The sequence below is a fragment of the Pectinophora gossypiella genome, chromosome 18, assembly GCF_024362695.1.
Source record: "Pectinophora gossypiella chromosome 18, ilPecGoss1.1, whole genome shotgun sequence".
Taxonomy (NCBI): domain Eukaryota; kingdom Metazoa; phylum Arthropoda; class Insecta; order Lepidoptera; family Gelechiidae; genus Pectinophora; species Pectinophora gossypiella.
Window position 1 is genome coordinate 4,825,167 of NC_065421.1, and position 25,020 is coordinate 4,850,186.

Consider the following 25,020-nt stretch of genomic DNA (forward strand, 5'->3'; position numbering starts at 1 on the left):
AAAAGCGACGATACCTGCTGGTACCACTGAAATGACTGGCGTTATCAACTCAGTGCCTACCAGTATGACAAACAAAAAAATATTTAACGAACTGGGTCTAGGTACAAATTGTAAAAAAGTAATCTGTGTACGACGAATTATGAGAAGGGAGAAAGTTGGAGAGTCGTTCCAACTACAACCCACCCAATCGGTCGCAATTACATTTTCAGCGTCGACTTCTTTGCCAGACTATGTTTTTATTAAAATGTGGAGGTTCCCTGTTTTACCCTACATCCCCCCGGTAAAACAGTGTTTCAGATGTTTAAGATATGGTCATTTGGGAAAATTCTGTAAAAACTCTGAAAGATGTTCAATTTGTGGTGACCAGCACAATTTTAAATCGTGCACCTCTTCATCAGACAAAGCTATCTGTGTCCACTGTCAGGGAAATCACTTGTCTATTTCGGGGCAATGTCCTATAAAGAAACAAAAAATAATTGAAAATAAAAATAAAGTTATGCCGACACCTTTTTCAGATTTATTCAGCAATAAAAATAAACACTTTCCATCACTCAGCAAAACAGAAAACAGTCAGGAATTAATAAATTTAATTCTATCTAATAAAAACGCATTAACTTTGCTCACAGAATCTATAATAAAAGTTATTACATTAAACAAAGTAAACAACACAAGTATTAGCTCTCAAATGATAACAGACACAATAAAAGAAACTATTCAGCATAAAAATAAAAATTCTTCAAATTCTCAGCCCAAACAATAAATATAATGCAGTGGAACGCACAGAGTTTGTTAAGTAATAGACATGAATTTGAAAAATTTCTCTTTGATAATAAAATACATATATCTATTATTAGTGAAACTTGGTTTAAATCTTGTACAATTTTTAATATTAAAGGGTACTCCACTGTCCGTAATGATTGCGGCAATGACCACAATGGAGTAGCCATTCTAATTCATAAAAGTCTAGTATTTCGTAAATTAGACACTTTCTTTGATGACTCACTACAAAACGTTGTAGTTCAGGTTCAAATTGATCAAAAATACATATCTATCGCTAGTTTTTACAGTCCAGGTAATTGTAACCCTACCTTTAATAAAGGTAGATTTGACAATTTGATTCGTAGTATTCCAAAACCGTTGATTATAGCAGGCGATTTCAATGCACATCACACCATTTGGGGGTGTGGTAGTATTGATACACGAGGCAGAAGCGTCTTGGACTCCATGGATGAGAATGACTTGGTTCTCTTGAATGACGGACGTGCAACGACAACAGGTACCCTTAGTTGGCGGCCAAATGGCCTTGATTTAACATTGGTTTCCTCATCACTGGCCTTGTCATGTGAATGGCAGGTCATGTCAGATCCCTTAGGTGGTAGCTATCATCTACCCACTTTGACGAAGTATTGTTTTACATCTTCTCCTTCAGTTGCTACAGACTCTTCGGCGAACATCCCGCCTCACGCCAACCTGAAAATGGTAGATTGGGAGCTATATGAGAAACGTGTAAATGAGTTGTTATCCGAATTTCAAATTGATGTTTGTAATTTAATTGAGAGCTATAACAATTTCTGCAATATCATCATTTCTACTATAAATGAATGTGTAGTATGTTCAAGGTCTGGCAGTACTACCAAAGTTAATTCACCCTCAACTTCTCATAATAATAAACATAGAACTAAAAATCGAATCCCTCTAATCTGGTGGAACGAAAAATGTACTAAAACTGTAAATAATTGTAAACAAGCATATTTAGAATTTAAATTAAATCCTTGTGTCGATACTTTTACTAACTTCAAGCGAGCGCAAGCCCTTAAAAAACGCACATTAAAGCAGGAACGTAAATCGTCATGGGAAAATTTTTGTATATCTATTTCCAGACTAACACCAATGAAACTAATTTGGTCTAAAACTAGGAAATTTAATAAAACCTTTTCAACACACAGTGAGTTTTCTAGTCAAGCCTGGGTATTTCAGTTTTTGCGCAAGTATACTCCTGACACAGCTGAAAAATTGTCTGACAACAATCACTTTAATATATTATTAAGTTCCACGAATTCTTTTCTGGCAACAGTCTTTTCTATTGAAGAATTAAAATCAGCCTTAAGATCTCGTAAGGATACAGCATGTGGCCTGGATTGGGTGTCATACAAAATGCTTAAATTACTAAATCCATCCAGTATGTTATTATTCTTGAATTTACTAAATTATCTGTGGCAAAACGGCTTAATCCCTGAACAATGGAAGACAGATTGTATAGTGCCTATTTTAAAACCAGGAAAGGATAGTAGCCATGCTGATTCATATCGTCCTATAACACTAAGTTCTTGTGTTGGTAAAATAGCTGAACAACTGATTAAACAGCGTTTGGAATTCTTCATTGAAAGCAATAGTATCTTACCAGCTAATCAATTTGGCTTTCGTCGAGGGCGGTCGGCGCGGGAAAGCCTGAGTCACTTTTGTCTGGATGTCCGTGATGCTCTGTCTCGTGATCAGATTTTGGGTTGTATTTTCTTCGATGTTGTTGGCGCTTTTAATAATGTTAATTTGGATATTTTAACAACTGTTCTGTCTTCATTGCAGCTGCCTGGAAAAATAATTAATTGGATATTTAATTTCTTGCATGGTCGAAAAATCTTTATTAAACATGATAATCAGTTAATTGGTCCTAGAAATTCCTTCAAAGGAGTATCTCAAGGTGGGATTTTAAGCCCATTGTTGTTCATACTGTATATTCATAAATTAAATTTAGTTTTAGGCAGTGAAACTCAAAATTTACAATTTGCTGATGACTTGGCTGTGTATTGTTCTGGTACTGAGTTGCCTGATATTCTAGGGAAACTTAATGCTGTTCTCTTAAACTTGCAGACTTATTTTGAAAGTCTTGGTTTAGAGATCAGCACTGACAAAAGTAAAGTGGTTATCTTTTCTAAAAAAATGGTTAAAACGTCAAGTGTTAAACTTTATTATAATAATAGATTGCTGCCTGTTGATAATACAGTTAAGTTTTTGGGTGTTTTATTTCAGCATAATTTTAAGTTTGAAAAATATGTCGATTGCTTAACAACTCGTGCATCCAAATCCTGTAATATATTAAAATCTTTAACTGGTACCTACTGGGGTGCAGATCCCAAAATTTTATTGATTCTTTATAAATCTATTGTAAGGAGTCATTTTGAATATGCTTTTTTTTGCTTTTCTAGTGTAAATAAATTTGTTGAAAAATTAGAAAAGATCCAGAATCGTTGTTTACGAATTATTCTTGGTGCAATGTGCTCCACCCCCATCATATCGATGCAGGTGGAATGTAATGTACCTCCTTTGTTAAGCAGGTTCAAATATCTCATCTTTAAGTTTCTATTGAAAATTTCTTCTATTAAAAATCATCCTTTGCTTCTGAAGTTGCAGTCTTCTTCCTCAAGAATTAGTAGCTCATATTTTGGTTCCCTTGGGCAGCTTCTGCCTGAAATTATAAATTTACAAAAAGATTTTAATTTGTATTCAAGTTCTTTATGGCCTTGCTATGAGAACTCTTTTGATTCTAAATTCTTTCCAATGAAAATTGATATAAATTCATCTTTGAAATGTAAGGAAGAGGTATATTCTTTTTTGAATGGTTGGTCTGATCATCATCAGGTTTATACTGACGGTGCCAAAAATAGCAAATCTGTTTCTGCTGCAATTTATGATGCCCATGCTAAGGGGGGACATGGGTATAAACTGCCTTCATTTGTCAGTAGCTATACAGCTGAATGTTTGGCTATTCTAATAGCTTTAGATTATATTGAGTCTCAGGATGGCAACAAGTGGCTAATAGTTTCAGATTGTATGAGTGTTCTTCAAGCTCTTAATAATCCCAACCTTACTAGTAATACCAACTACATAATCTATGACATAAGGGAAAAATATAAAAATCTGTCAATAAACAATAAAAATATAATATTGACTTGGACACCGTCACACATTGGTGTGGTTGGTAATGAGCAAGCAGACTTTCTTGCCAGATCCATAACAAATAGTTCCCAGTCTCACCCCATTAAAAATGTTTTAGTTCCTGATTCTGACATCGTAGCTATTGTCAGGACAAAGTTGAAAAATGAATTTAATGAAACATGGCAGGAAATTATTCAGACTAAAGGCAAATGGTATGCCGAAATTAATAATAGTTTATCAACACCATGGTTTACAAAAGGTACTCTGTACCCCGGTAGAAAATTTTATTCAATTATATGTCGTCTTAGACTAGGACATTGCCGTTTTAATGCCCACTTAAATAGAATCAAAATTCTCACATCACCTACTTGTGATTTCTGTAACTCTGCTGATCAGACTTTGCAACATCTTTTCTTTGATTGCAGTAGTTTCACTCTTCCCAGATTGCTTCTCATAGACCGCCTCCTGAACATATATCGTACAGCTGAAGAAATCCCGCTCTCCCTTCAGCAACTTCTCAAAAACAGGGACTGTTATAAGCCCCTCTATGAATTTGTTTTAGCAACTTTTGGAGATATTTGATTGTCTAAACATTCTTTCTTTCTTTTTGATTATTGCTTTGAAATACCTTGAATTTGAATATATTTGTGTTCTTTTTCACGTTTTGACTTTCTTTTCTTTTGTGTATCTTTTGTTTTTGTTTCAATTCAATGTTGTGTTGACAGATGTCAACCGACATACGTTTTGTTTTGTTTTAGTGTTTTACACCCGTATTCTCAGATGTCACTCAAGATTTCCTCCACTCGACTCAACCTCGGTTGAGGATTTTTGGTATTCATAGTTGACATTTACGTCCTCGACTTATGGTTCTTCCTCACTGGAGGTGAGTAAAAATTGAGGAATGAACTGTCAAATGTAAGGTACCTCGTGACCAACCTTAAGGACTACTCAACGCTTGAAATCCGTGCAAACGCTTGTTGTGACGATACTTTTTATATTACAAACTTCGATTTTTGTTATTAAAATGAGTGATAGTGACTTATATAGTGACTTTGAAGAGTTTATGGATTATGTTTATGATAATCCTTACGATTATCCGGCGCGGAAATATATCAGAGACGCTCAAAACCCTTTGGAATGTTACGACGAAGAACAATTTCAAAAACGCTTTCGATTTAGGAAAGATACCGTTGTTCATATGATATTGCCACTGATTGGATTGCAATCAAATGTAACCAACAAAGGGTTACCTTTACCACCCATATTGCAACTACTCATAGCGTTAAGATTTTATGCTACAGGAAACTTCCAGGTAAGTTAGCCATTCAAGCATTTATATAATTACTTATCTACAGTTATAAAAAATATTTACCAAACTATTTCTGTTTCAACAGATTGTTTGCGGAGACCTGCATAAGATCAGTCAGCCAGTTGTATCTAAAATCGTGGCTAAGCTATCGAAAATATTAGCAATGAAAGTAGTTGAGTTTATCAAGTTCCCTGGAGCACACGAGAGAGCCAACGTGAAGAGAGCATTTTACCAACGTGCTCAATTCCCAGGGGTAATCGGGTGCATTGACTGCACTCACGTACCAATTAAAAATCCGAGTCGGGAAAATGGAGAACTTTTCAGAAATAGAAAAGGTGAGTTCTCTATAAATGTACAACTAATATGCGGGCCACAAATGTTGATTTACGACATTGTGGCGAGGTGGCCCGGATCTGCCCATGATTCCCGCATATTCAGCAACAGCCGTTGTAGTATGCGCTTTGAAGAAGGGGATTTAGTAGGAGCTGGCATACTTTTAGGGGACAGTGGATATGCACAGTCGTCTTACACGTATACTCCCGTGCTAAATCCACAAACACCAGCTCAGGAGCGCTACAACAGATCCCATATCAGTACTAGAAATATTATAGAAAGGCTGAATGGGGTCCTGAAAAGAAGATTTGCTTGTTTAAGCAGGAAGCTTCAGAACAAAATAAAAAATGTCCCTAACATCATCGTGGCTTGTGCTGTATTGCACAATATCAGTGTTAACACTAACCAAGAAATGCCAGAACCCTTGAGGGCAAGGATAGACCCACCAACACCTGTTCCAGACAATGAACGAGGTAGTATTATAAGAGCTAGTTTTATCGCAAGACATTTTAGTTAAGTATAATTTTGTTATGTTAGTTATGTTTCCTCAGCAAAAAGAACGCCTTTTGTACCACTTGCTTCTTGTATTTAAATAATAAAGAGTTACTGTATTGTATTATGTACTACTTTAGTTTCTATCTAGTTGTTAGATATGTATTAAATACCTATAATATTATGTTATAATTCATATAGAAATAGTTCTTAGAAATATTCTTTAAGATTCCATTACTTGTATCATAGTTAAAATTAGTTATTGCTCCAAATACAAAGGATACGCTCAATAAAAAAAATGTAATAAAAACTATCAATTTATTTCTTTCTTTCCCTAGAAAGATGCAGCTCTGCTAGCTCTCGCTTAGCCCGGCTGCATAGCAGCTACTCCTGCGCACTTTCCTTTTCAAGGCGAGCTTTATGATATGTCTCCTCAGCTGCCTTCACGAGCCACTCCCGCTCTGCTATCCTCAATTTGTGTAGCTCCTCCTCCCTGTCCACTATCACCTGATATCTATCTTTTCGCAAGGTGAACTCCTGGTTAATTACATGAGCCCGAATATTCTTTGAAGCTGAAACGTAACAAGAAGATATGTTAAAACGCACGAAAGTTCACAGGCTTAAGAAACACAGTTACTTATAATAAAAATATTTTTTAACCGACCCTTTTTACTCCGAAGTGAATACGTTTAACTGGCTAATATAAAAAAAGGTCACCACAAGTGCTGACAGATGGCCATCACATTCACAGATGTGAATGTAAACAAAAGATAAGAAAGCTCTAAAAACTTTTGTGGACGGAGTTGGGTCGCGCAAGATCAGCATGGGGTTTCTAGGAATATGTTACCAATAATACATTAGAAATTATTTTAGTTACTTATAAAGCAGATTTTGTTCAACAATATTGCTATAATAAGAATACCTAGAGTTCGGGAAGGTGCTCCATAATCATGTTCTCTCAATCCAGTTGATGGTCGACGAGGTAGCTCTACTTGTGCCACAGGAACAGGCTCTACAAATAAACAATTCCAAATATGTTACTTAAATAAGGTTACATAAGTGTCCATTAAACACACCTCTTTCTTAAAATCTCTAAAATCTTCACACTGGTTTAGATTACTTGTAATAATAATCAAGCCTATAGTTTTGTTTAAATGTACTAGATAATCAACTTAAGAAAATATCTAAGAAAATACCTTGAATTAGAGAAGGTGGTTCATAATCGGAGAGACGAGACCCGGCTGATGGACGATATGGAATATCCATTATTTCAATATCAACTTCCACAGGAATAGCTCCTGCAAAAAAGGCAAAACATAACATATGTATTCTGCAAAAAAAATATGTTGTTTAATGTGTTAGAAGTGGCAAAAAATATAGCTTAACTATTATACTTTGTATTTGGGATGGTCCTTCGCCAGGTGAGGTATTAGCGGGTGCTGCAGGGGCTGCAGGTGCAGGGAGATCGGGTACTGGGGCTAACATGTTGTGGTCCAACACCATATCTGGAATGAAAATGTTATCAATTGCTATAATTTTTACTTGCAAGAGCCACTCGGTGAAATTCTATTAACTTTCAACTGAACATAGAAAAGAGATATCAATAAAAACTATTTAGTAAGTGGAATAAGGTATGTAGGTATATCCTGATAACTCACCACTATCACTATCAAACACGCCTTGTAGCTCTATATTTGTGGCATCCAAAAGAGCAGCATCAATAGTCTCCTGGGAGCCTTGAGAGGTACTAGCTGCATACAACCCACCTCCGGTCCTCATGCGTTCCCTTCCAAATTCAAATGAAAATAACATTACTTACAGCATTGCACTGTGTTTTGTAACAATAGTAAATAATTAAATATTTACTTTTAAGAAAGTATATGATATTTTACCTTTTTTCTTGTGCTAGAAATTGTTTTCTTCTGGTTTTTAAATTGTCCCAACATTTTTTTAATTGTGCCTCTGTTCGCTAAAAGAAATCAAAGGTTTGTTTGTAAGTTTAATCAAAATCAGGAATGATATTAAATTAATATTATGTGCTACATTTAGGTACTTACTTTACTATTGGTCTCAATGGAGTTAAATTCTTGTGTAAGTCGTACCCAAGCCATTTTTTTTACATTTGCATTTCCAGCCCCAATAGTTGCAGCAGAATTTAATTTATATTTCAAAACTAATTCCTGCAGACACACTTTTTCATGTTCAGTGAAAGTTTGTCTTGTTGATCCGCTCGACATTTTGACTTGATAAACACTTTTACAAATCTAATAAACACTTTCACACTCCACAAAGTAGTTTGGGACGGATGATACTTGCTCAGTGCAAAGTAGTCTGAAATTTGTGTTTGAAATAAACAAAGCCGGTACCGCGAAATCAACTGTCAAAGTCGATTTGACAATTTGTTTGACGTTTAAATGTTCCCATAAACTACAAACGTGACCACAGCCAACAGAATTCTATCATGCTGCCAACAAAATAATACGAAAACAATGACGTCATACCTCCACTCTTCCTCACTGGAGGAAACCTCCGTTAAGGTTGAGGTGCCAACTAAGAATACCGATTTCAAGGAGATTTCGAGAATCCCTTAAGGTGGCCTTGGCTGAGGACCGAGTGAAGGCAGTTTTGAGTAAACATCTTAGAATACGGGTGTTAGTCTTGGATTTTACCCTTCGCCTTTCTTGATTACTTGTAGTTGTTATTGACTTATGATTTTGTGACTTGGCTTCGGCCTTAATTTTGAAAACAAACTAAGACTTGGCTTCGGCCTTAATTTGGAAAACAATATAAGACAAGGTTTCGGCCTTAATTTTGAAAACAAACTAAGACTTGGCTTCGGCCTTAATTTTGAAAACAATATAAGACTTGGCTTCGGCCTTAATTTGAAAACAATATAAGACTTGGCTTCGGCCTTAATTTTGAAAACAATTAAAGACTTGGCTTCGGCCTTAATTTGAAAACAAACTAAGACTTGGCTTCGGCCTTAATTTGAAAATAATATAAGACTTGGCTTCGGCCTTAATTTTTAAAACAAACTAAGACATGGCTTCGGCCTTAATTCTGAAATCAAACTAAGAATTGGCTTCGGCCTTAATTTTGTAAAAATACGCCAGACTTGGTTTAAACCTTCTATGAATTTTATAACTAAAAATATATAAATAAATATAACACATGACTTGGCTGTATGGGCTATGATCCCTTTGCCTGTCCTACGGACAAAATAACCAAATAAAAAAAAAACCAAACACTAAACACGTGTGGAGTGAATATTTACATTTAATTTATTTATAAAGCATAGTAATGGTAATAGCTGAAAACATGAAACCGACTCTGAAAGTTTCCAGTAAGTACATTTATCTATCCTCATGCGAAGTGGGTGGAAAGTATTAATCGCCTTCCATACACTGAGCTCTTGAGTTTCCACTGGCGAATCTACATACATTTTTACTTTCTAGTGTCAGACTCGGAGTCTTCTAGCACAGAGGACTCTGAAGTCTCAGAAGACGAAGTGGAAGTAAACGAACAAGTGGCGGATGACGGTGAAGCCGACATTGAAAGCGCATCTTCAGATCACGACAGTGATGAAAATGATGGTAGCGCATTGATGACCAATGAGGGCTGGGCAGACGCAGTAGCCAAAGTCTTAGGGTCTACTAAACCGAAGAATAAGAAGACGCTAGTGTTGTCGAGAGCTAAGAAGTATACAGAGGTAGTAAAAAAGGAAACTGAAGAGAAGCCACAATTTGAGGTTATTGGGGAAGGCAAAGAGGAAAAACCGGATGTTAAAAAGGAAGAGCCAGCATCAGACGAACCAGTTGTTAAGAAAAAAGTGAGATTTCATCTATATAAGTTAAATATACATCAGAAAACTTGAAATAAGTGTATTTTAGCATCGCAGTTATGAATCATGTTGAATGTCAGTAAAGGCATAGAATTAAAATACAACCTTAATGCTTTCTTGTGTAATGTTTGCATGCTGCATCTAAAAAAATGTGTATTTGCAGGCTAATTCTCATAACACACCACCACTTGTATCTTACAAGTTGTTTTACACATTGTTTTTCTTTCACTTTCAGAAACTAGATAGACCCTCAATACGCCTCAAACCAAATATATTAGAAAAGGACAGAGAGAGGTTACTAAATAAAATAGCTACCAAAGGTGTGGTGCAACTGTTCAATGCGGTCCGAAATCAACAGAAGACTTTAGACAAACAATTAGACAGTGAAAATCTAACGGAGACCAAGAAAGAGAAAATTCTCAAGAAATTTGACAAGCGAACATTTTTGGACTCTCTCATGGGTAACACAAAGTCTGTGATCGTCGATGAAGCAAAGACGGTAAAAAATGAACTTAAAAAAGAGGAAGATAAACCTAAATGGAGTGCACTCAGGTATGTTTGTCTCCATTTCTTAACCCAATACATAATAATAGAATACCTCTTAACCCAATACTTTGTATTCTTTACATACATGTGTGAACTCATACGTAATTTGTAATGGGATATGTAAGCAGAGCCACAAATTAATCAACAGATATTTTTTAATTTGAAGTGTCTTGAACTGAATAAAATGAAGAATTTTTAATTTTTACAGGGATGATTTTATGACAGGAGCGAAAATGAAAGATTGGGACAAAGAATCAGTGGAAGAATAAAAGCAATAACTTTGTTAAGTACAATTTTAATAAATAAGTGTAAATATCTCAGTTACATTATCTTTTATTTACTAAATTTAGGGAATGATTCACATTTAATTTATGCTTACAGATAAGTAGTAATGGTTTTAAAAATTTAAATTGACTATTTAATGTTCATAGAATAAGCGTCATTGCCTACAGTATGTTGGGTGATTTGTTTTGGCAAAGTAGAGTAGATCTTGACAGGCAGGTTCCACACCATTGTCTCTATGGGAACGTTGAGAGGGGCTGTCCAGTCTTTGTCTTCAGGACTGGGGAATAACCTCTCATTTGTTGTCACAAACTCGAAGTGGAGCCGCCATTTTAGTGTTACTGGAAAATGTAAGTATAGGGTAAATATTTTAACTTTGAATTTTGCTCTTTACCTTGTTACAGTAGAGTCAAATTAATTTTGAATATATGCAACAAACACTAAAAACTTTAGATGCTAGAAATATAGGTATAAATATAGATTTATACCTATATTTTTAATTTCAATAAAGCAAAATACGTAGATTGCCTCCATATTACATATTACCATTCACAAACTTGTAGATTTCTTTTCCAAACTAAATGATTGATGTGTGTGTAAAACGATTGATCAATGTGGAGGAAGCAAAAGAGGTATGTCAGTATTCCATAGTCTTCCTCAGTGGGAAATACACCTGTTTGATTGATGACTAAGTACGTACGAATGTAGTAACCCTGTTATACAATAATAATGGTTTACTACACCCTTTATCAACATACCTTCATCCACTTCGAAAGCAGGTGTGATATGGAGTGGTATGGGTAGGATGAGCTGCGAGTGTGTGAGGCCGACCGTCACTTCGTGGAACCTGGCCACTGTCATGGTTCTGCTGCCAGTCTCTTTGTTCATACTCTTTGGTGGTGACTTGGACTTCACAATTTCTTCTGGTTGCAGAGATACAGAAACCTGAAATAACAAATTACATATAGATTAGAGCATCAACCATACAACCTCTAAGGGCTTAAACTGGATGACAGCGGCAGCGGCGCGGCGGCGATAGCGGCGCGTTCAAATGCTAAGATTTATATTGAAGTGTTCTCGATGGCAGCGGCGCGGCGAGCGGGGTACGAGCGGTGCGCTCTAGTCGAGCGGTGTCTCTGCGTTTGAAACTCGCCTTTTTGTTTCCTTTGTTCATTATAAGGATTCAGATCTTCTTTTGCCCATAACAAATCGTACGAAACAAAAGAACTACAATCGAAAATGCGTTGTCGCCGTTTCGACATCGCGTTCATTTGAGACACAACTCTATACCGCCGCAACACCGCGCGATTTGGCCGCTGGCATCGAGAACGGAACAGCGGCCGCCGCGCCGCTCCCCGCGCCGCTATCGCCGCCGCGCCGCTGCCGCTGTCATCCAGTTTGAGCCCTAAGAGTCCTAATAACAGACTGGTTCTGTCAACACATCTGACTAATGGATCAATGTTCAACCAATCTTTTAGTTTATATTATCTGGTTGACCAATCCTTTGCCTAAGGGATATGCGAAAGCTGGCATCACCTAAGGTATTCAAAACCTTGTTAAAAAAGTAGAATAAAAAAATCGTAAAACAACTGACCTGCATACAAGTGACATTCCCGACGGAGAAGTCGAAGGTCCCGACAATGTCTTCTCCCAGCTTGTAGGCAGACTTGAACAGGCAGAACCTGCCCACCTTACCACGAGTGTTTGTGATCATGAATGAGTTTGGACTCCTTCTGGCTGTGAGATTCTGTAATTAAAAAATACTTCTAAATACAAAAACCTCATTAAAAATTATAATAAAAAAAATACAAAGGAGACAGTTCTTGAGAGCAGAATTAAGAGTAAAAAATATATAAAATTTCATTTTTTAAAGGTGATTTAGCTTAAAGTCACAAGACCGAATGTTCTTTCTATTGTGTCTGAAATTCGTGATCTCAGGAGGATGTAACTGAAATAGGTACAAAACTTACAGCATAAGTTATCTAATAGCAAATGAAACATATCACTTAAGAAGCCCACCTGTAATACTTGTAAAGCCATGGTCAAGGGCGTTTCAACTTTCCGTTCCTCAGAAAACGGATTGGTTGGCTGCAGTTCCTCTGTGGTTTCATTCCCACATAATGCGGCAAGGTCTTGCATGTTCATTATGGGGCTGATTGGTAATACTCTGAATGGTATCCGTGCCATTTTGATGTGAGACCCAACTTTCTGAGTGGCTATAGTTACTTTATATGAGTACTTCACTGATGTACCTCTGTAGGATGGTGGGGCTTCGATAGGCAGTGATTCTCTGTACCAAACTGTAAATTATTTTAGAAAAAAATATATTTTATAATGAATTATCTTCTATTTTCAGCTTTAAAGAGGTAATACTGATAAAGGAAAATAAAACATTACACACATTAGTATCATGTATAATAGTGAAAAATTAAAATACTTACAAGTTTTAGTATCTCCAAGTGGTATAGTCAAATCACAAAACAATATTTTGGGTTTGGTATGAAATACAACATCTCCAATATCACATGAAGTAACTTCCAAAGAAGTTGTCTTCTCTATAGTTGGTGTCTTTTCTCCTGAACTCCCGGATGTCGAATAGAAGCAGTGGATTTGTGCTGACGCCCATGCTAAGTTTTCCAGTATATCACTAAAAACATTATGTATTTATATGAATGTATTTGTAAGTTATATATAGTTAGACATAGTTCATATTTAATTACCTGTGACTTTGAGAGTTCCTATGTTCTGGCTGGGTGGTGTGACAGAATGAAATACAGCATTCTAAAGCCTCACCAGCTAAATATACAGTGCCAGTGGTCAGTTTCGCTGATAGTTCAATCATGTTCTATCGCCTTCAATAAGCTGACTTTATACGACTTCTAAATTAAATGGCCGCTGATCAAATTGAACAATAAAGCAATTAACTTAATTAGTTACTCATGTAACGAAGGATATTCTTACAAAAACTGGATATACGAAATAATTTTACAGCTGATTCGTATACCGTAAAACGGGGTAAATTGGTCCAAACTTCACTTTCAATTGGAATTTTGACCTACTTCCGTAAGTCATAGGCTATGCAACTCTTTATCTTAAAGATGTGTCATAAGCTCTTCTTGATGATAAATAGCTTTAAATTCCCAAACTAACGTCATATTTTAAGAAAATCAATAAAAAGTCGCTTGGATTCCAATTTACCCCACACGGGGTTAATAGGTCCTACAGAGAGGTTAATTGGAATTTTCAATAGGGTTGAAACAATTAGTTTTAGTTCTTACTAGCGGCGTCTCGCGACTTTGTCTGCACTGTATCTCAATATATTATAGCCAATACCCAATGGATGTCGCCGTTCGATAGGGTCAAGGTGTCAACCTTGACAACCAAATTCTTCCTCTTTAATAACTTTTTTACGCATAACTTGCGCATTTATAGAATAGATTTAAAAATGTCGTCTGCGCGCATGGTTTCTCGTTCACACTATTTAGCTATCTACAGTGTGTGAGCGAAACAACATGCGATCGGACGCCAATTTCAAATCTATTCTTTAAATGAGTTGTATTAACTTTTTTACTCGGAGTAGGAATTATTCTCTTTTTGAATGTCATTACCGCACTAGTGCGTAATGGGACACATGCTTTTTCGAGAAATTAAATTTTAAAAATACTACACCAAAATCGGTATTATTATGGATCAATTATGAGCAATTGTGTTCAAAAAATAATAAAAAGAAAATAAGAAAATGTAAAAAAAAGGTATAAGAGGTTTTCTTGTTTACGACTGCAACATGATATTTATAACTGTTTACCTATAGGTATAAACGTGTATATTACATCATATATAACATAGATTACCTACATTTTACTCACGAATTAGGTGGATTCGATTTTTGACAACCCTATTTAGAGATTCCAATTTACCCCTTAGTCAAACCAAGTAACCCCTACTTCGTTCCAATTATACCTGTACATGTGCCTATTTCCCCCCGTTGCGTTCCAATTATTCCTAAAAAAATCTAAAAACGAGTGCCTGACTAAAAACTAAGATTATCAGTGAAATTTAGCAATTATTTACTTAGTTTTACGTTTTTTTAAACCACAATCCACTATTATAAATAATAACAAGTCTATTTCAACCCTTTTTTAAATAAAACATAGCAAAAACCTGAAGTTAAAAAGTACAATTTTTACGGGGCTAGGAAGACCTCACTTTGAAACGGTTTTTTTAGGTGAATCCTGATTATTTCGATTAAATTCACAGTGTAGCCAATAGCAAAAAATGTAGGTTCGTTCAAAAATACAAAAAGTATTGACCTATCAAAAATAGTATGACAGTAACAGAGCGGTTTAGAAAAAGCAGAGTTTTATTCCAATTTACCCCGCCATTCCTATTTACCCCGTTTTACGGTACGATTTTTGGCAAATGCGTTTTCGTTTAGTAATTATCTGTCAAAATTTTCAGGAAACAGATTTCTAAACGTAACATTTACGGTCCGTTTGACGATACTGAAAATGTGGAAGATACGATTTTTTCTTAAAATTAGGTTAATTCAGTTATAACTTAAAATTAATTAACAAGTCAGTAATCCTAATTTTGCCATTAAACTAATAAAGTTTATAAAAAATGTTTAATACAGGGTTAAATAAATAAATATAAAATTGTGATTCAATGCATATGCATGCATGTAACGAAACTTTAATTAACGAATTGTGGTTTGAAAAGGAGTGTCGAGATTACAGAAAATATTCAGATTTCGTAAATGAATTAGTAATAACAAACAAAATGTTAATATCAGACGGAATAAATCATGGAAAACTGCAATCCATAATAGTTGGGGAACTAAAAAAGGCTGGGTTAAAACATCGCCTGAAGAAGATTATAATGAAAAATGTGAAAGTAAGTATTCGCGGCATAACAACTTCACAAAATCTGATTTTAATTTTATTTTATCAAAGAAACTAACATTTTTATATCGTTTAGGATCACAAGACCGTCTTTGGAGCGCCATTGGCGAAAGTTCCATCTTGCAGTGTTATTTGTTGTGGTAGTACTTTGAGTGTCCCTATGGTGGTTAGTGAAATGTCTTCAGTTCTTCGTGCAAACGCTAATATGGAAGGTCTTTTTCGAAAGGCTGGTTCTCAAAGCCGACAGAAAGATATTAAGGTAATTACGATCCTATGAAATGTAATAATGTTAGTAGTTTTTAGATAGACTTTGTTATTGAAGTAAGGAATAATTTTTCAGAGGTTGCTGGATGCAGGAGGGTGTGTCTCGGACGGACACCACCCTATAGACGTCGCTAGCGTTCTCAAACTATACCTTCGGAACCTCCCAGAACCTCTCATCAGTGCAGAAGTCCAGGATTTGCTGCTACGCTGTAGACTGACTGCTGGAAGTGATGCTTTGAAGCCAATATTGCATACATTACTCCTTCTACCAGTATTGCATGTTCATCTCTTACATTATATCATGGAGGTAGGTATTTTTGGAATACTTATCAGTTTCCTTCCTGTGTCTGGGTAGAGTTAATTATTATTTGTTTTCCTGTTACACATATTTGATTGTAAATTTTATAGGTACCTATTTATTTGTTATCTGTTAAATAATTCATTTAATTAAGTTCAATAATGCTAACCCAGTGAACCTCTTATCATTTTTTTGTTGGTAAACATTTTAATGAGATGAATAACACTAAAATAATTAAAAACAGGTCAAAATAGTGACTCAGCATACAGATAAAAAAGGGTAAACTAGTTGCATATTTTTTATTTTAATATTTTATTTTGACATAATTTGTTTATTTTGGCAGCCATTTGCAACTGAAGAGGTAATTACAGTCTGGTGGGGTAACCCACAATAAACCTGTAATATAAATCTTCCTTCAAAAATTCTTTATTGCACAAAACATACAGGTACACAGGACATATATATACAAATAAAAATAAGCACAATAGGCGGCCTTATTGCTAAACAGCAATTTCTGCCAGACAACCTTAGGGTGAAAGAAGTTTATGCATTGGAGCATGGGATGGTGCAATAAACATTATAATGTTACCAACATAACTAAAATATACTGTAAATAAATAAATATAGTATACAGACACATACATATAGTTATTTCTAACATAACTATAACCTTTCTCCACTTAAGTATGGAGGTTTTCCTAAAATTATCCTGGTATTTATATTTTGTGGTAATAAAATAATTAAGTGTAATGTATTTAAAGCATAGTTATACAAACATCCTCTTTATTTGATATTCTTTTAGTTGCTCAACTTCATAGCATCAAGACACAAAGACAACCTGATGGATGCTTCCAATCTTGCAATAGTGATGGCTCCCAGCATCATGCCGCTACCAGCAGCCTCATCAGCACAGCGACTGGAGCACCATGTTGCACTTGTTAAGGTAATATAAAGTTGATGTGTTTAGTGGTTGGCATTTGGAAGTTGAATGAACTCTGGCTTTGTCACAAGTGACTATAGTAACAAAGAGTAAATTAAATTGATTTTGTTTTCAATTTTCTTTTTGTGAATTTCCTATAGTCCTATAGTAACATGTTATACATCAATGCATTCAGTAATTACTAAAATTGTTTAGCATAATTTATTACTTTTTTTCGGCTGTCAAACGTCATTACGCACAAATCTGTTGCTGCAAGTTATTTGTGATTCCAAGTGAAAAACAGTGATAAACTAACTAAAACCATCATAATAGTGGACTATAACATCTGATTAAGCTGTGATATTGTTATTTGCCCATATAAACATGGAAAAGTGATTACAAAACAGTGAAATCAAATACGCTAATTTCGCCTCGCGTCACACAAATTTTTAATTACCCTCATTTGTTATCACATTTTAACGAAGTCAAGATGACATGTGACATCTGGAAAAGTGTTGCCATAACTTAAATTATAAATACTACCAAAATTGTAACAGCCAGACAAATGGAAACAAACCGTAACCCGAAAACGCTCACCCAACAAGTGTTCCATCCGGGACTATTTACCAGACAGCGATCAGCTTCACTTAGTGAAAATAAAAATAACATCGAACCGCCATCTTGTGAAATATCAGTTCCAGAAGATACCCAACCAAGCCACATGCAGACCAACAATTTAGGAATCTCCCTGACAAGTCAAAGGGACTCTTCCGGAAAACAGAAAGTAGCACTCTCAAATCACCAATGGCAGCAAGATAAGGTACCTAATAATAAACGCAAAAGGCATGATAGCCCAACTGAAGGTCAAAATAAACAAACATCCACGAAACGTATCAATTACACAGTTCCTGTACAAAACACATTTGACATCCTCAGCGACGAAGATCCTGTAATTGCAAATGAACAGAAAGAATACGTACCGAAGCCTGAACCGATTTTTGTAACTGGTATTGTGGATATAACACCCCTTAGAGATTTGTTAAACAAAATTATTGAAATGAACAAGTACTCCATGACTACACTGAAATCCGGACACATTATAAAGATAATGCCAGCAGACGTCGATACTTACAAAACAATAAGAGATAATCTCATGGAAAATAACATCAACCACTACACCTACAAATTGAAGAGCGAAAGGGCCTACAGAGTAGTGATTAGAGGCCTGCACGCCTCTGAAAATACTACAATGATCAAAGAAGACCTTCAAACAAATGGACATGAAGTACGTCAAATAGTTAACGTTTTGCATCGAACAACAAAAGAAAAACTTCCCCTCTACTACATAGACTTAGAGCCGCGAGCCAATAACAAAGATATATTCAACATAAAGTACATCAACCATGTCAAAGTAACGATCGAAGCACCCTACAAGAAAAAAGAGGTATTGCAGTGTAAGAGATGTCAAAGATTTGGGCACTCAAAAAATCAATGCTTTAGACCTTTTAGATGCGTTAAATGCGGAAACGACCATCCAACAACAACGTGTGCCAAACCGCCGGAAACAGAAGCTACCTGCGCTAACTGCCAAGGCAAACACCCAGCAAGTTACAAGGGTTGCAACAAATATAAGCAGTACAAAGAGAAGATACTAAAAATTAAACCTGCCCCTGAACGAGTCAATCATACAGAAGCGACCACGCACCTGAGACCCAACACTAACGAAAGCTTTAAACAGAAGCCTCTTCCACGAATCAGCTATGCACAGGTACTGAAAAACAAAAGCGACAAGCCTGGAACACAACCAAACGTTCCCACGTTGGAGATAGGTCAGCATGATATCACAAGTATATTAGACACAATGTTCAGTAGATTTCAAACAATCATGAAAGACATGATGGACAGCATGATGAATCAGATGATCAAACTTATCACCCGCCTGGCCTCACCGAAGGACTAAATATCCGCATCGTCACCTGGAACGCCAATGGGCTAACCGACAAACGGCAAGAATTTGAACTGTTTATGAATATAGAAAAAATCGATGTTGCACTTATATCGGAAACAAGACTTACCCATCGATCACACGTAAAATTTGACAATTACGCAATATATAGGACAGACCACCCTTCCGGAAACTCCCATGGCGGAACTGCTGTAATTGTTAAAAATAATATCAAACACTACCCGCTTGAGCCTTACAAAAGGGAAGAAATACAAGCAACATCAATTAAAATACAACACCACAACACTGACACTACTTTCACTGCAATCTATTGCCCACCCCGGCACAAAATTGGCGCCAATGAATTCAAAATGTTCTTTAATCAACTAGGTTCAGTGTTTATCTGCGGGGGAGACTGGAACTCCAAACATACATATTGGGGATCAAGATTAATTAACCCAAGGGGCAGACAACTACGTAAAGCCATGGTAGACCAAAATCTGGAATGCATCTCCAATGGAGAACCAACACACTGGCCTACGGATCGCAATAAGATACCAGATTTGCTTGATTTCTACATAACGAAGAACTTTAACCACAATTACTTAAAGATTGAAAATTGTGAGGATCTATCATCGGACCACACTCCAGTCATTTTAAATGTGTACAAGCAAGCTGTTCCTTTGGAGTCACCCCATTATATCCATAGTAAAAACACTAATTGGGACCTGTATAGAGAAATAGTATCGGGTAATATAAACTTAAACATCAAATTGAAAACAGGTGAAGACATTGAAACCATTATCGAAATGTTTAACAGCACAATACACTTGGCAGCCACCGCTTCTGCACATAAAAATAGAAAAGCAAAAACAAAACAAACTGAATTTCCAAAGCACATTATGACAAAAGTTAACGATCGGCGGCAAAAAAGGAAGGAGTGGCATAGAACAAGATACCCTATGGACAAAACAAGGCTTAACAGAGCTACAAAAGAACTTAAGGAGATGATCAAGGAATATGAGAACCTTTGCCTACAAAGACACTTGTCTTACCTCACCCCGCATAAGGATACTAATTACTCATTATGGCGCGCGACCAAATGCCTTAAGAGACCAAAAGTTCATATCCCGCCATTGCGAAGACAAGACAGAAGCTGGGCTAGATCTGAGATAGAAAAAGCAACTGAATTTGCTGAAAACCTAGAAAAAGTTTTTACTCCGTTACCTTGCACTGAAAGCGATAGGGAAGATGAAATAACAGACTACTTGCAATCCCCGAATCAGTTATGCTTACCCCTAAAAGCTGTAAGTCCTACGGAAATTATTCGAGAGATCAAAGCTCTGCCACCAAAGAAAGCACCAGGATATGACCTATTGGATTCCGTATTGCTAAACAACCTTCCATACAAGGGTATAATGTTCTTAGTGATGCTTTTCAATGCCTGCCTAAGACTCTCCCACTTCCCACTTCAGTGGAAACTTGCTCAAGTTGTAATGATACTTAAACCTGGTAAACCTTTAGAAGAAGCCTCGTCCTACAGACCAATTAGCCTCTTGCCTTTGGTTGGCAAGCTGCTTGAAAAAATTATCCTCAACAGAATTCGTCCTCACCTAGACACCATCCTTCCTGGGCATCAATTTGGATTCAGGCAGCAGCATGGCACCATTGAGCAGGTACATCGGTTGACAGATACTATTAGCCAAACACTGGAAAACAAGAAATACTGCTCGGCGGTATTCCTCGACGTCAGCCAGGCCTTCGATAGGGTATGGCATAACGGACTCCTGTTTAAGATAAAAAAGTATCTACCTCACTCTTTCTTCTTCTTACTGAAAAGCTACTTGGACCAACGCTGTTTTGAAGTGAAATTTAACAACATCACGTCAGATTTGCACGAAATCAAGTCAGGTGTCCCTCAGGGGAGTATTTTGGGGCCAGTGCTATACCTCATCTTCACAGCTGACATACCAACAGATGACAAAACTTTCATTGCTACATATGCTGACGACACTGCAATATTGTCAGTGCACACCAACCCAGAGATTGCTTCAGCAAATCTGCAGAAGCACGTATATGATATTGAGAAGTGGTTAAAGATTTGGAGAATAAAAGCGAACCAAAACAAATCTGCACATGTCACCTTCACTCTAAGGAAAGGAAACTGTCCCCCAATTACTCTAAACGGTGAACAAATTCCACACGAAGATACTGCAAAATACCTTGGCATGCACCTGGACAGAAGGCTAACTTGGCAAAAACATATCTGGAGTAAAAGAAAAACCCTGGACACAAAGCTGAGAAGCATGTACTGGCTGATCGGTAAAAAGTCACAGTTAACTAACGAAAGCAAATTGCTAATATACAAAACCATATTGAAACCGGTTTGGACATATGGAATTGAACTCTGGGGAACAGCAAGCAACAGTAATATTGATATCTTGGAAAGGTTCCAGACTAAAGCTATGAGAACCATGTTTGACATCCCTAAATGCATCCACAATAAATACATCCTGCAAGATTTGAAGCTACAAACTGTGAAGCAAGAAATCGCTACCCGTAGCCAAAACTACCAGAAAAAACTAACTTGTCATGTCAACTCTCTGGCTGCTGACTTATCGGGGTCCGGAAGTATTGTTTACTCAAGACTTAAGAGAAACAGCGTTTCATCTTTAATAAACAGATTTCCTGCTGAAAAGTGAGACCGATCAGTGGATCATTTCTCACCGCTACAAAGACCAAATACAGGAGAAACCAAACAAAGAAGCAGCTAAATGTCCATGATGACAGATTGCTGTGTTGAGCAGGATACATAAAAGAGAAAAAAAAAAAAAAAAAAATAATTTATTAGAATATTTTATGTAGTTGTTGAGAGATTCACCTTAAGTTGAATGAACTTTGTGACATTGAGAGTGACACAACAGAAAAAGGAACTAATGAATGCACAATTTGTGCTTTTCAACCTTAGTCTTTTCGAGATATTTATATCTTTGATCTTCAAAAAACTAAATGTTATTTTGTCCTAGATACTTGTGTAGAAAATATTTGAAAACATACATACATAAACTGCCTATATACGTCCCACTGCTGGGCACAGGCCTCCCCTCAATCAACCAGAGGGGGTATGGAGCATACTCCACCACGCTGCTCCAGTGCGGGTGGCTCATTTGAAAACAATAGCCATTATTTATTTACTAATAATTGTTTATAGATATTCATCGAAAACTCGAAACGCATAGGGCTGCTGACTGAAGAACTAATGAGCCAACTGGACGACGATTCCGATGTCTATCTCGCAAGACGGAAGAAGCGACGAAGTGGTTCTTTCAATCGTACGTACTTCATTGAATTCATGGATTTCTGTCCACAGTTCACCTACGTTTGTGTGATAATTATGTTAATTTATGTTCTTAGTAAAAACTTAAAAACCTTGTTGTTTAATAAGTGTTAGGTGCAACATCTGACTGATGAAATGAAGGAACAGACCTGCTTATGGTCTTCGGACCGATTGCAAGTGGTCACAAAATAAGAAAAAAAAGGTGCAACATCAAATATAGATAGGTACAATGCTGCACAATCCGAGCCCTGTGCAAAGAAAATATAATTCATTATATTTTACCTGTGTTATGTAAGCTTTACACTTTCTGAACAGGCAGGTATTGCTTGTATATAGTTTTCTCCAACTCTCAATACATTTGACACTCTTTTAAATATTGTTTATATTTCCAAGGTATGCTGAGTGGCTTACGCAAAATGGTTTCTGGAAACGTCAACACGCCGGCTACAGTCCGCGAAAATGGAACAACTCCGGTTCTGAGCAAGTCAGCCTCGAAAAGGAAATTCGACAGTTACGACGGTCTTTCTGCGAAAACGAAGTAAGCATTGTTCCAGACTTATAATGTACTAAAATTGATTGCAAAGAGCTTTAATACTTCTTTGCTATTGTGTTTCAGGAAAGAAATTACTAACAGTTTACCTCAGAAGGACTTGTCATTCACTCCAATGAAAGTGTAAGTATTTTAATAGTTCGTATCTCCTGAGTTCGAAGGCCCGAAATCACTTGTGATATTGACAAATCACCTTCAAAGTTTAGGCCATTATGGCATGATTAACACTTCATATTATTTCAGGGGTCTGGAGCGGAAACGGTTACGACTGAGCTTGATGGAAGCAAGGAGTACGCCAATAATCAATTCAGAGTTTAAATCTCACAAAAACTCCGAGACCAGCGCGAGTAGTGAGGACTTGCTCACGTCCTCCGAACATTTGTTCAGCAACCACGACACGATAGACCTCTCCCCCGACATGAAGCAATCAGACAAAGACTACGTCAGAATATCCAAGCAGGAATATGAAGAAATTAAAAGTAGAGTATCAGCTATAGAAACCAGATTGTCTAGAGAATTCACTGAAGTTGTACCAAGAGTTGTACCATTACAGCATGTACAAAATGTGTATGAACAAACATTGGAGGATGTGGCAATGTTAAATTGTCCCAATTCAGATCATTTAGCAAGACGACTAAGCAAAGAATTGAAGATACGTCCAGAAACACAGGCAAAAATAATCCGGTCACCAAGTGCTCGTAAAATCGGTTCAATAAGACGCAGATCCAAAGAAAACTTGACCAAAATAGTCAGACACAAGTCATGGAATGTGCCAACACAAACACAAGCTAGTCATAATGCGGATAGATTTTATCCTTATTTGGGATTGACTCGTCGAGATAGAAAGAATTCTTCGAAGCCAGAATTAGTGGTGGCGAAAATACAAAACCCCGATTGGGATAACTCATCAGATAATTCCGTCAACAATGTCTCAGATACTAGTATAAAGTATCATCTGCGGCGCAGAGTTAGTCTCGCACCAGATTACAACCTCAACAAAACGATTAATAAACCGCAGAGGAGATCTTTAAATATTATGAACAATAACAACAGCTGGGAAGGGTCGGCATCAGAAAATTCTATGAACAATACATTGAACTCCAGTAGTAAATCAGATCAGCGAACGTACCAAAATTACAAGAATGCGAAGAGTCCGTCGCAGTCGCAGCCGAAATGGCGAAGTGCTGCTGCATTCTTTATGGATAAGACTGGTGAAGTGGAGAACTCCAGCCAGACCGGCCGGCCGTCCGTCAACAAGCTGCGACGGCAAAACGCGGGCGCAGTTCTCGCTAAAGCCAAGCTCTTCGAATCCAGTTCAGATAAATCTTCTGAACATACTGAAAAAGCAGCACATACCGGTTTCGCAAGACGACCAAGAATGAATATCCAAAATCAGATAAAGACTAATAAAAACGTTGCTCTCGTTAAACCTAAAGTACAAGAGGAGGTAGCGCCCAGAATCCCAGTTCGAGTCAATCGAAACTTGGATGCTTCCTCGAGTGTGCCTTTGAGGCCTTATCGTCACGTAACAAAGGATGACCTCGAAAGTTGGCGGAGTAGTAAGAAAAATACGCCACCTCTAAAAAAGGTTGTGTCTCCACAGAGTATGTTATCGTCTAGAACCCCTCAAACACCTGCCTTGAAAAAGCCTCTGTGCACCCAAAGGAATCTACGTACCTTAGCGCCGGCTAACGACGTACGGAAAGTAAACACTCCTTTGAAAGCTGTCCATGTGTCGCCGAGAAGGCGGTCTCCGAGACAGAAGTTACAACGTTATAATCAGGCAAATTAATTGGCAAAGAATAAAATTAAATAAATTGATTGAATATTTAATTTTATTCAGGACACACATTAGAAATAGTAACAATCGCTCAATCAGTATAGTGTGAATGTGATTAAACGAATCAGTGGCCATGTGTATATAGAATTCTATTTTTAATATTTTTGATTTTAAATAACAATAAATAGTAAATTAAAAACAAGAATGTATTCTTAATTATTCTCTAATTGTAACTTAGTGTCTGGGATAATATGTGGTGGCAATTTTGTGGGTTTCTATTCTAAATAAAA

At 36.7% G+C, this 25,020-nt stretch overlaps 5 protein-coding genes across 5 annotated transcripts; 3 read left to right on the forward strand and 2 right to left on the reverse strand.

Annotated features, from left to right (window-relative positions):
* Positions 1-4,697: 4,697 nt before the first annotated feature.
* On the forward strand, positions 4,698-6,433 carry LOC126375168 (putative nuclease HARBI1). The gene is made up of 2 exons (XM_050022036.1): positions 4,698-5,245; positions 5,328-6,433. The coding sequence occupies exons 1-2, from the start codon at positions 4,958-4,960 to the stop codon at positions 6,090-6,092; spliced, it is 1,053 nt and encodes a 350-aa protein (XP_049877993.1). The 5' UTR covers positions 4,698-4,957; the 3' UTR covers positions 6,093-6,433.
* Positions 6,434-6,451: 18 nt separating this feature from the next.
* On the reverse strand, positions 6,452-8,725 carry LOC126375054 (uncharacterized). Its single transcript, XM_050021897.1, has 7 exons — positions 8,125-8,725; positions 7,960-8,036; positions 7,726-7,853; positions 7,462-7,572; positions 7,264-7,365; positions 6,990-7,079; positions 6,452-6,639 (listed from the first exon to the last, which is right to left on the reverse strand). The coding sequence occupies exons 1-7, from the start codon at positions 8,302-8,304 to the stop codon at positions 6,452-6,454; spliced, it is 876 nt and encodes a 291-aa protein (XP_049877854.1). The 5' UTR covers positions 8,305-8,725.
* Positions 8,726-9,306: 581 nt separating this feature from the next.
* On the forward strand, positions 9,307-10,778 carry LOC126375173 (RRP15-like protein). Its single transcript, XM_050022041.1, has 4 exons — positions 9,307-9,410; positions 9,523-9,896; positions 10,144-10,460; positions 10,663-10,778. Exons 1-4 carry the CDS (start codon positions 9,368-9,370, stop codon positions 10,721-10,723), a joined length of 795 nt encoding a protein of 264 aa, XP_049877998.1. The 5' UTR covers positions 9,307-9,367; the 3' UTR covers positions 10,724-10,778.
* On the reverse strand, positions 10,734-13,734 carry LOC126375166 (RAB6A-GEF complex partner protein 2). Its single transcript, XM_050022032.1, has 6 exons — positions 13,457-13,734; positions 13,178-13,383; positions 12,756-13,036; positions 12,331-12,483; positions 11,495-11,681; positions 10,734-11,077 (listed from the first exon to the last, which is right to left on the reverse strand). The coding sequence occupies exons 1-6, from the start codon at positions 13,576-13,578 to the stop codon at positions 10,869-10,871; spliced, it is 1,158 nt and encodes a 385-aa protein (XP_049877989.1). The 5' UTR covers positions 13,579-13,734; the 3' UTR covers positions 10,734-10,868.
* A 1,721-nt stretch (positions 13,735-15,455) lies between these two features.
* Positions 15,456-24,795, forward strand: LOC126375157 (rho GTPase-activating protein gacU-like). Its single transcript, XM_050022016.1, has 8 exons — positions 15,456-15,629; positions 15,714-15,896; positions 15,978-16,208; positions 17,002-17,142; positions 22,275-22,395; positions 22,794-22,938; positions 23,017-23,073; positions 23,194-24,795. The coding sequence occupies exons 1-8, from the start codon at positions 15,516-15,518 to the stop codon at positions 24,740-24,742; spliced, it is 2,541 nt and encodes an 846-aa protein (XP_049877973.1). The 5' UTR covers positions 15,456-15,515; the 3' UTR covers positions 24,743-24,795.
* The last annotated feature ends 225 nt before the right edge of the window (positions 24,796-25,020 follow it).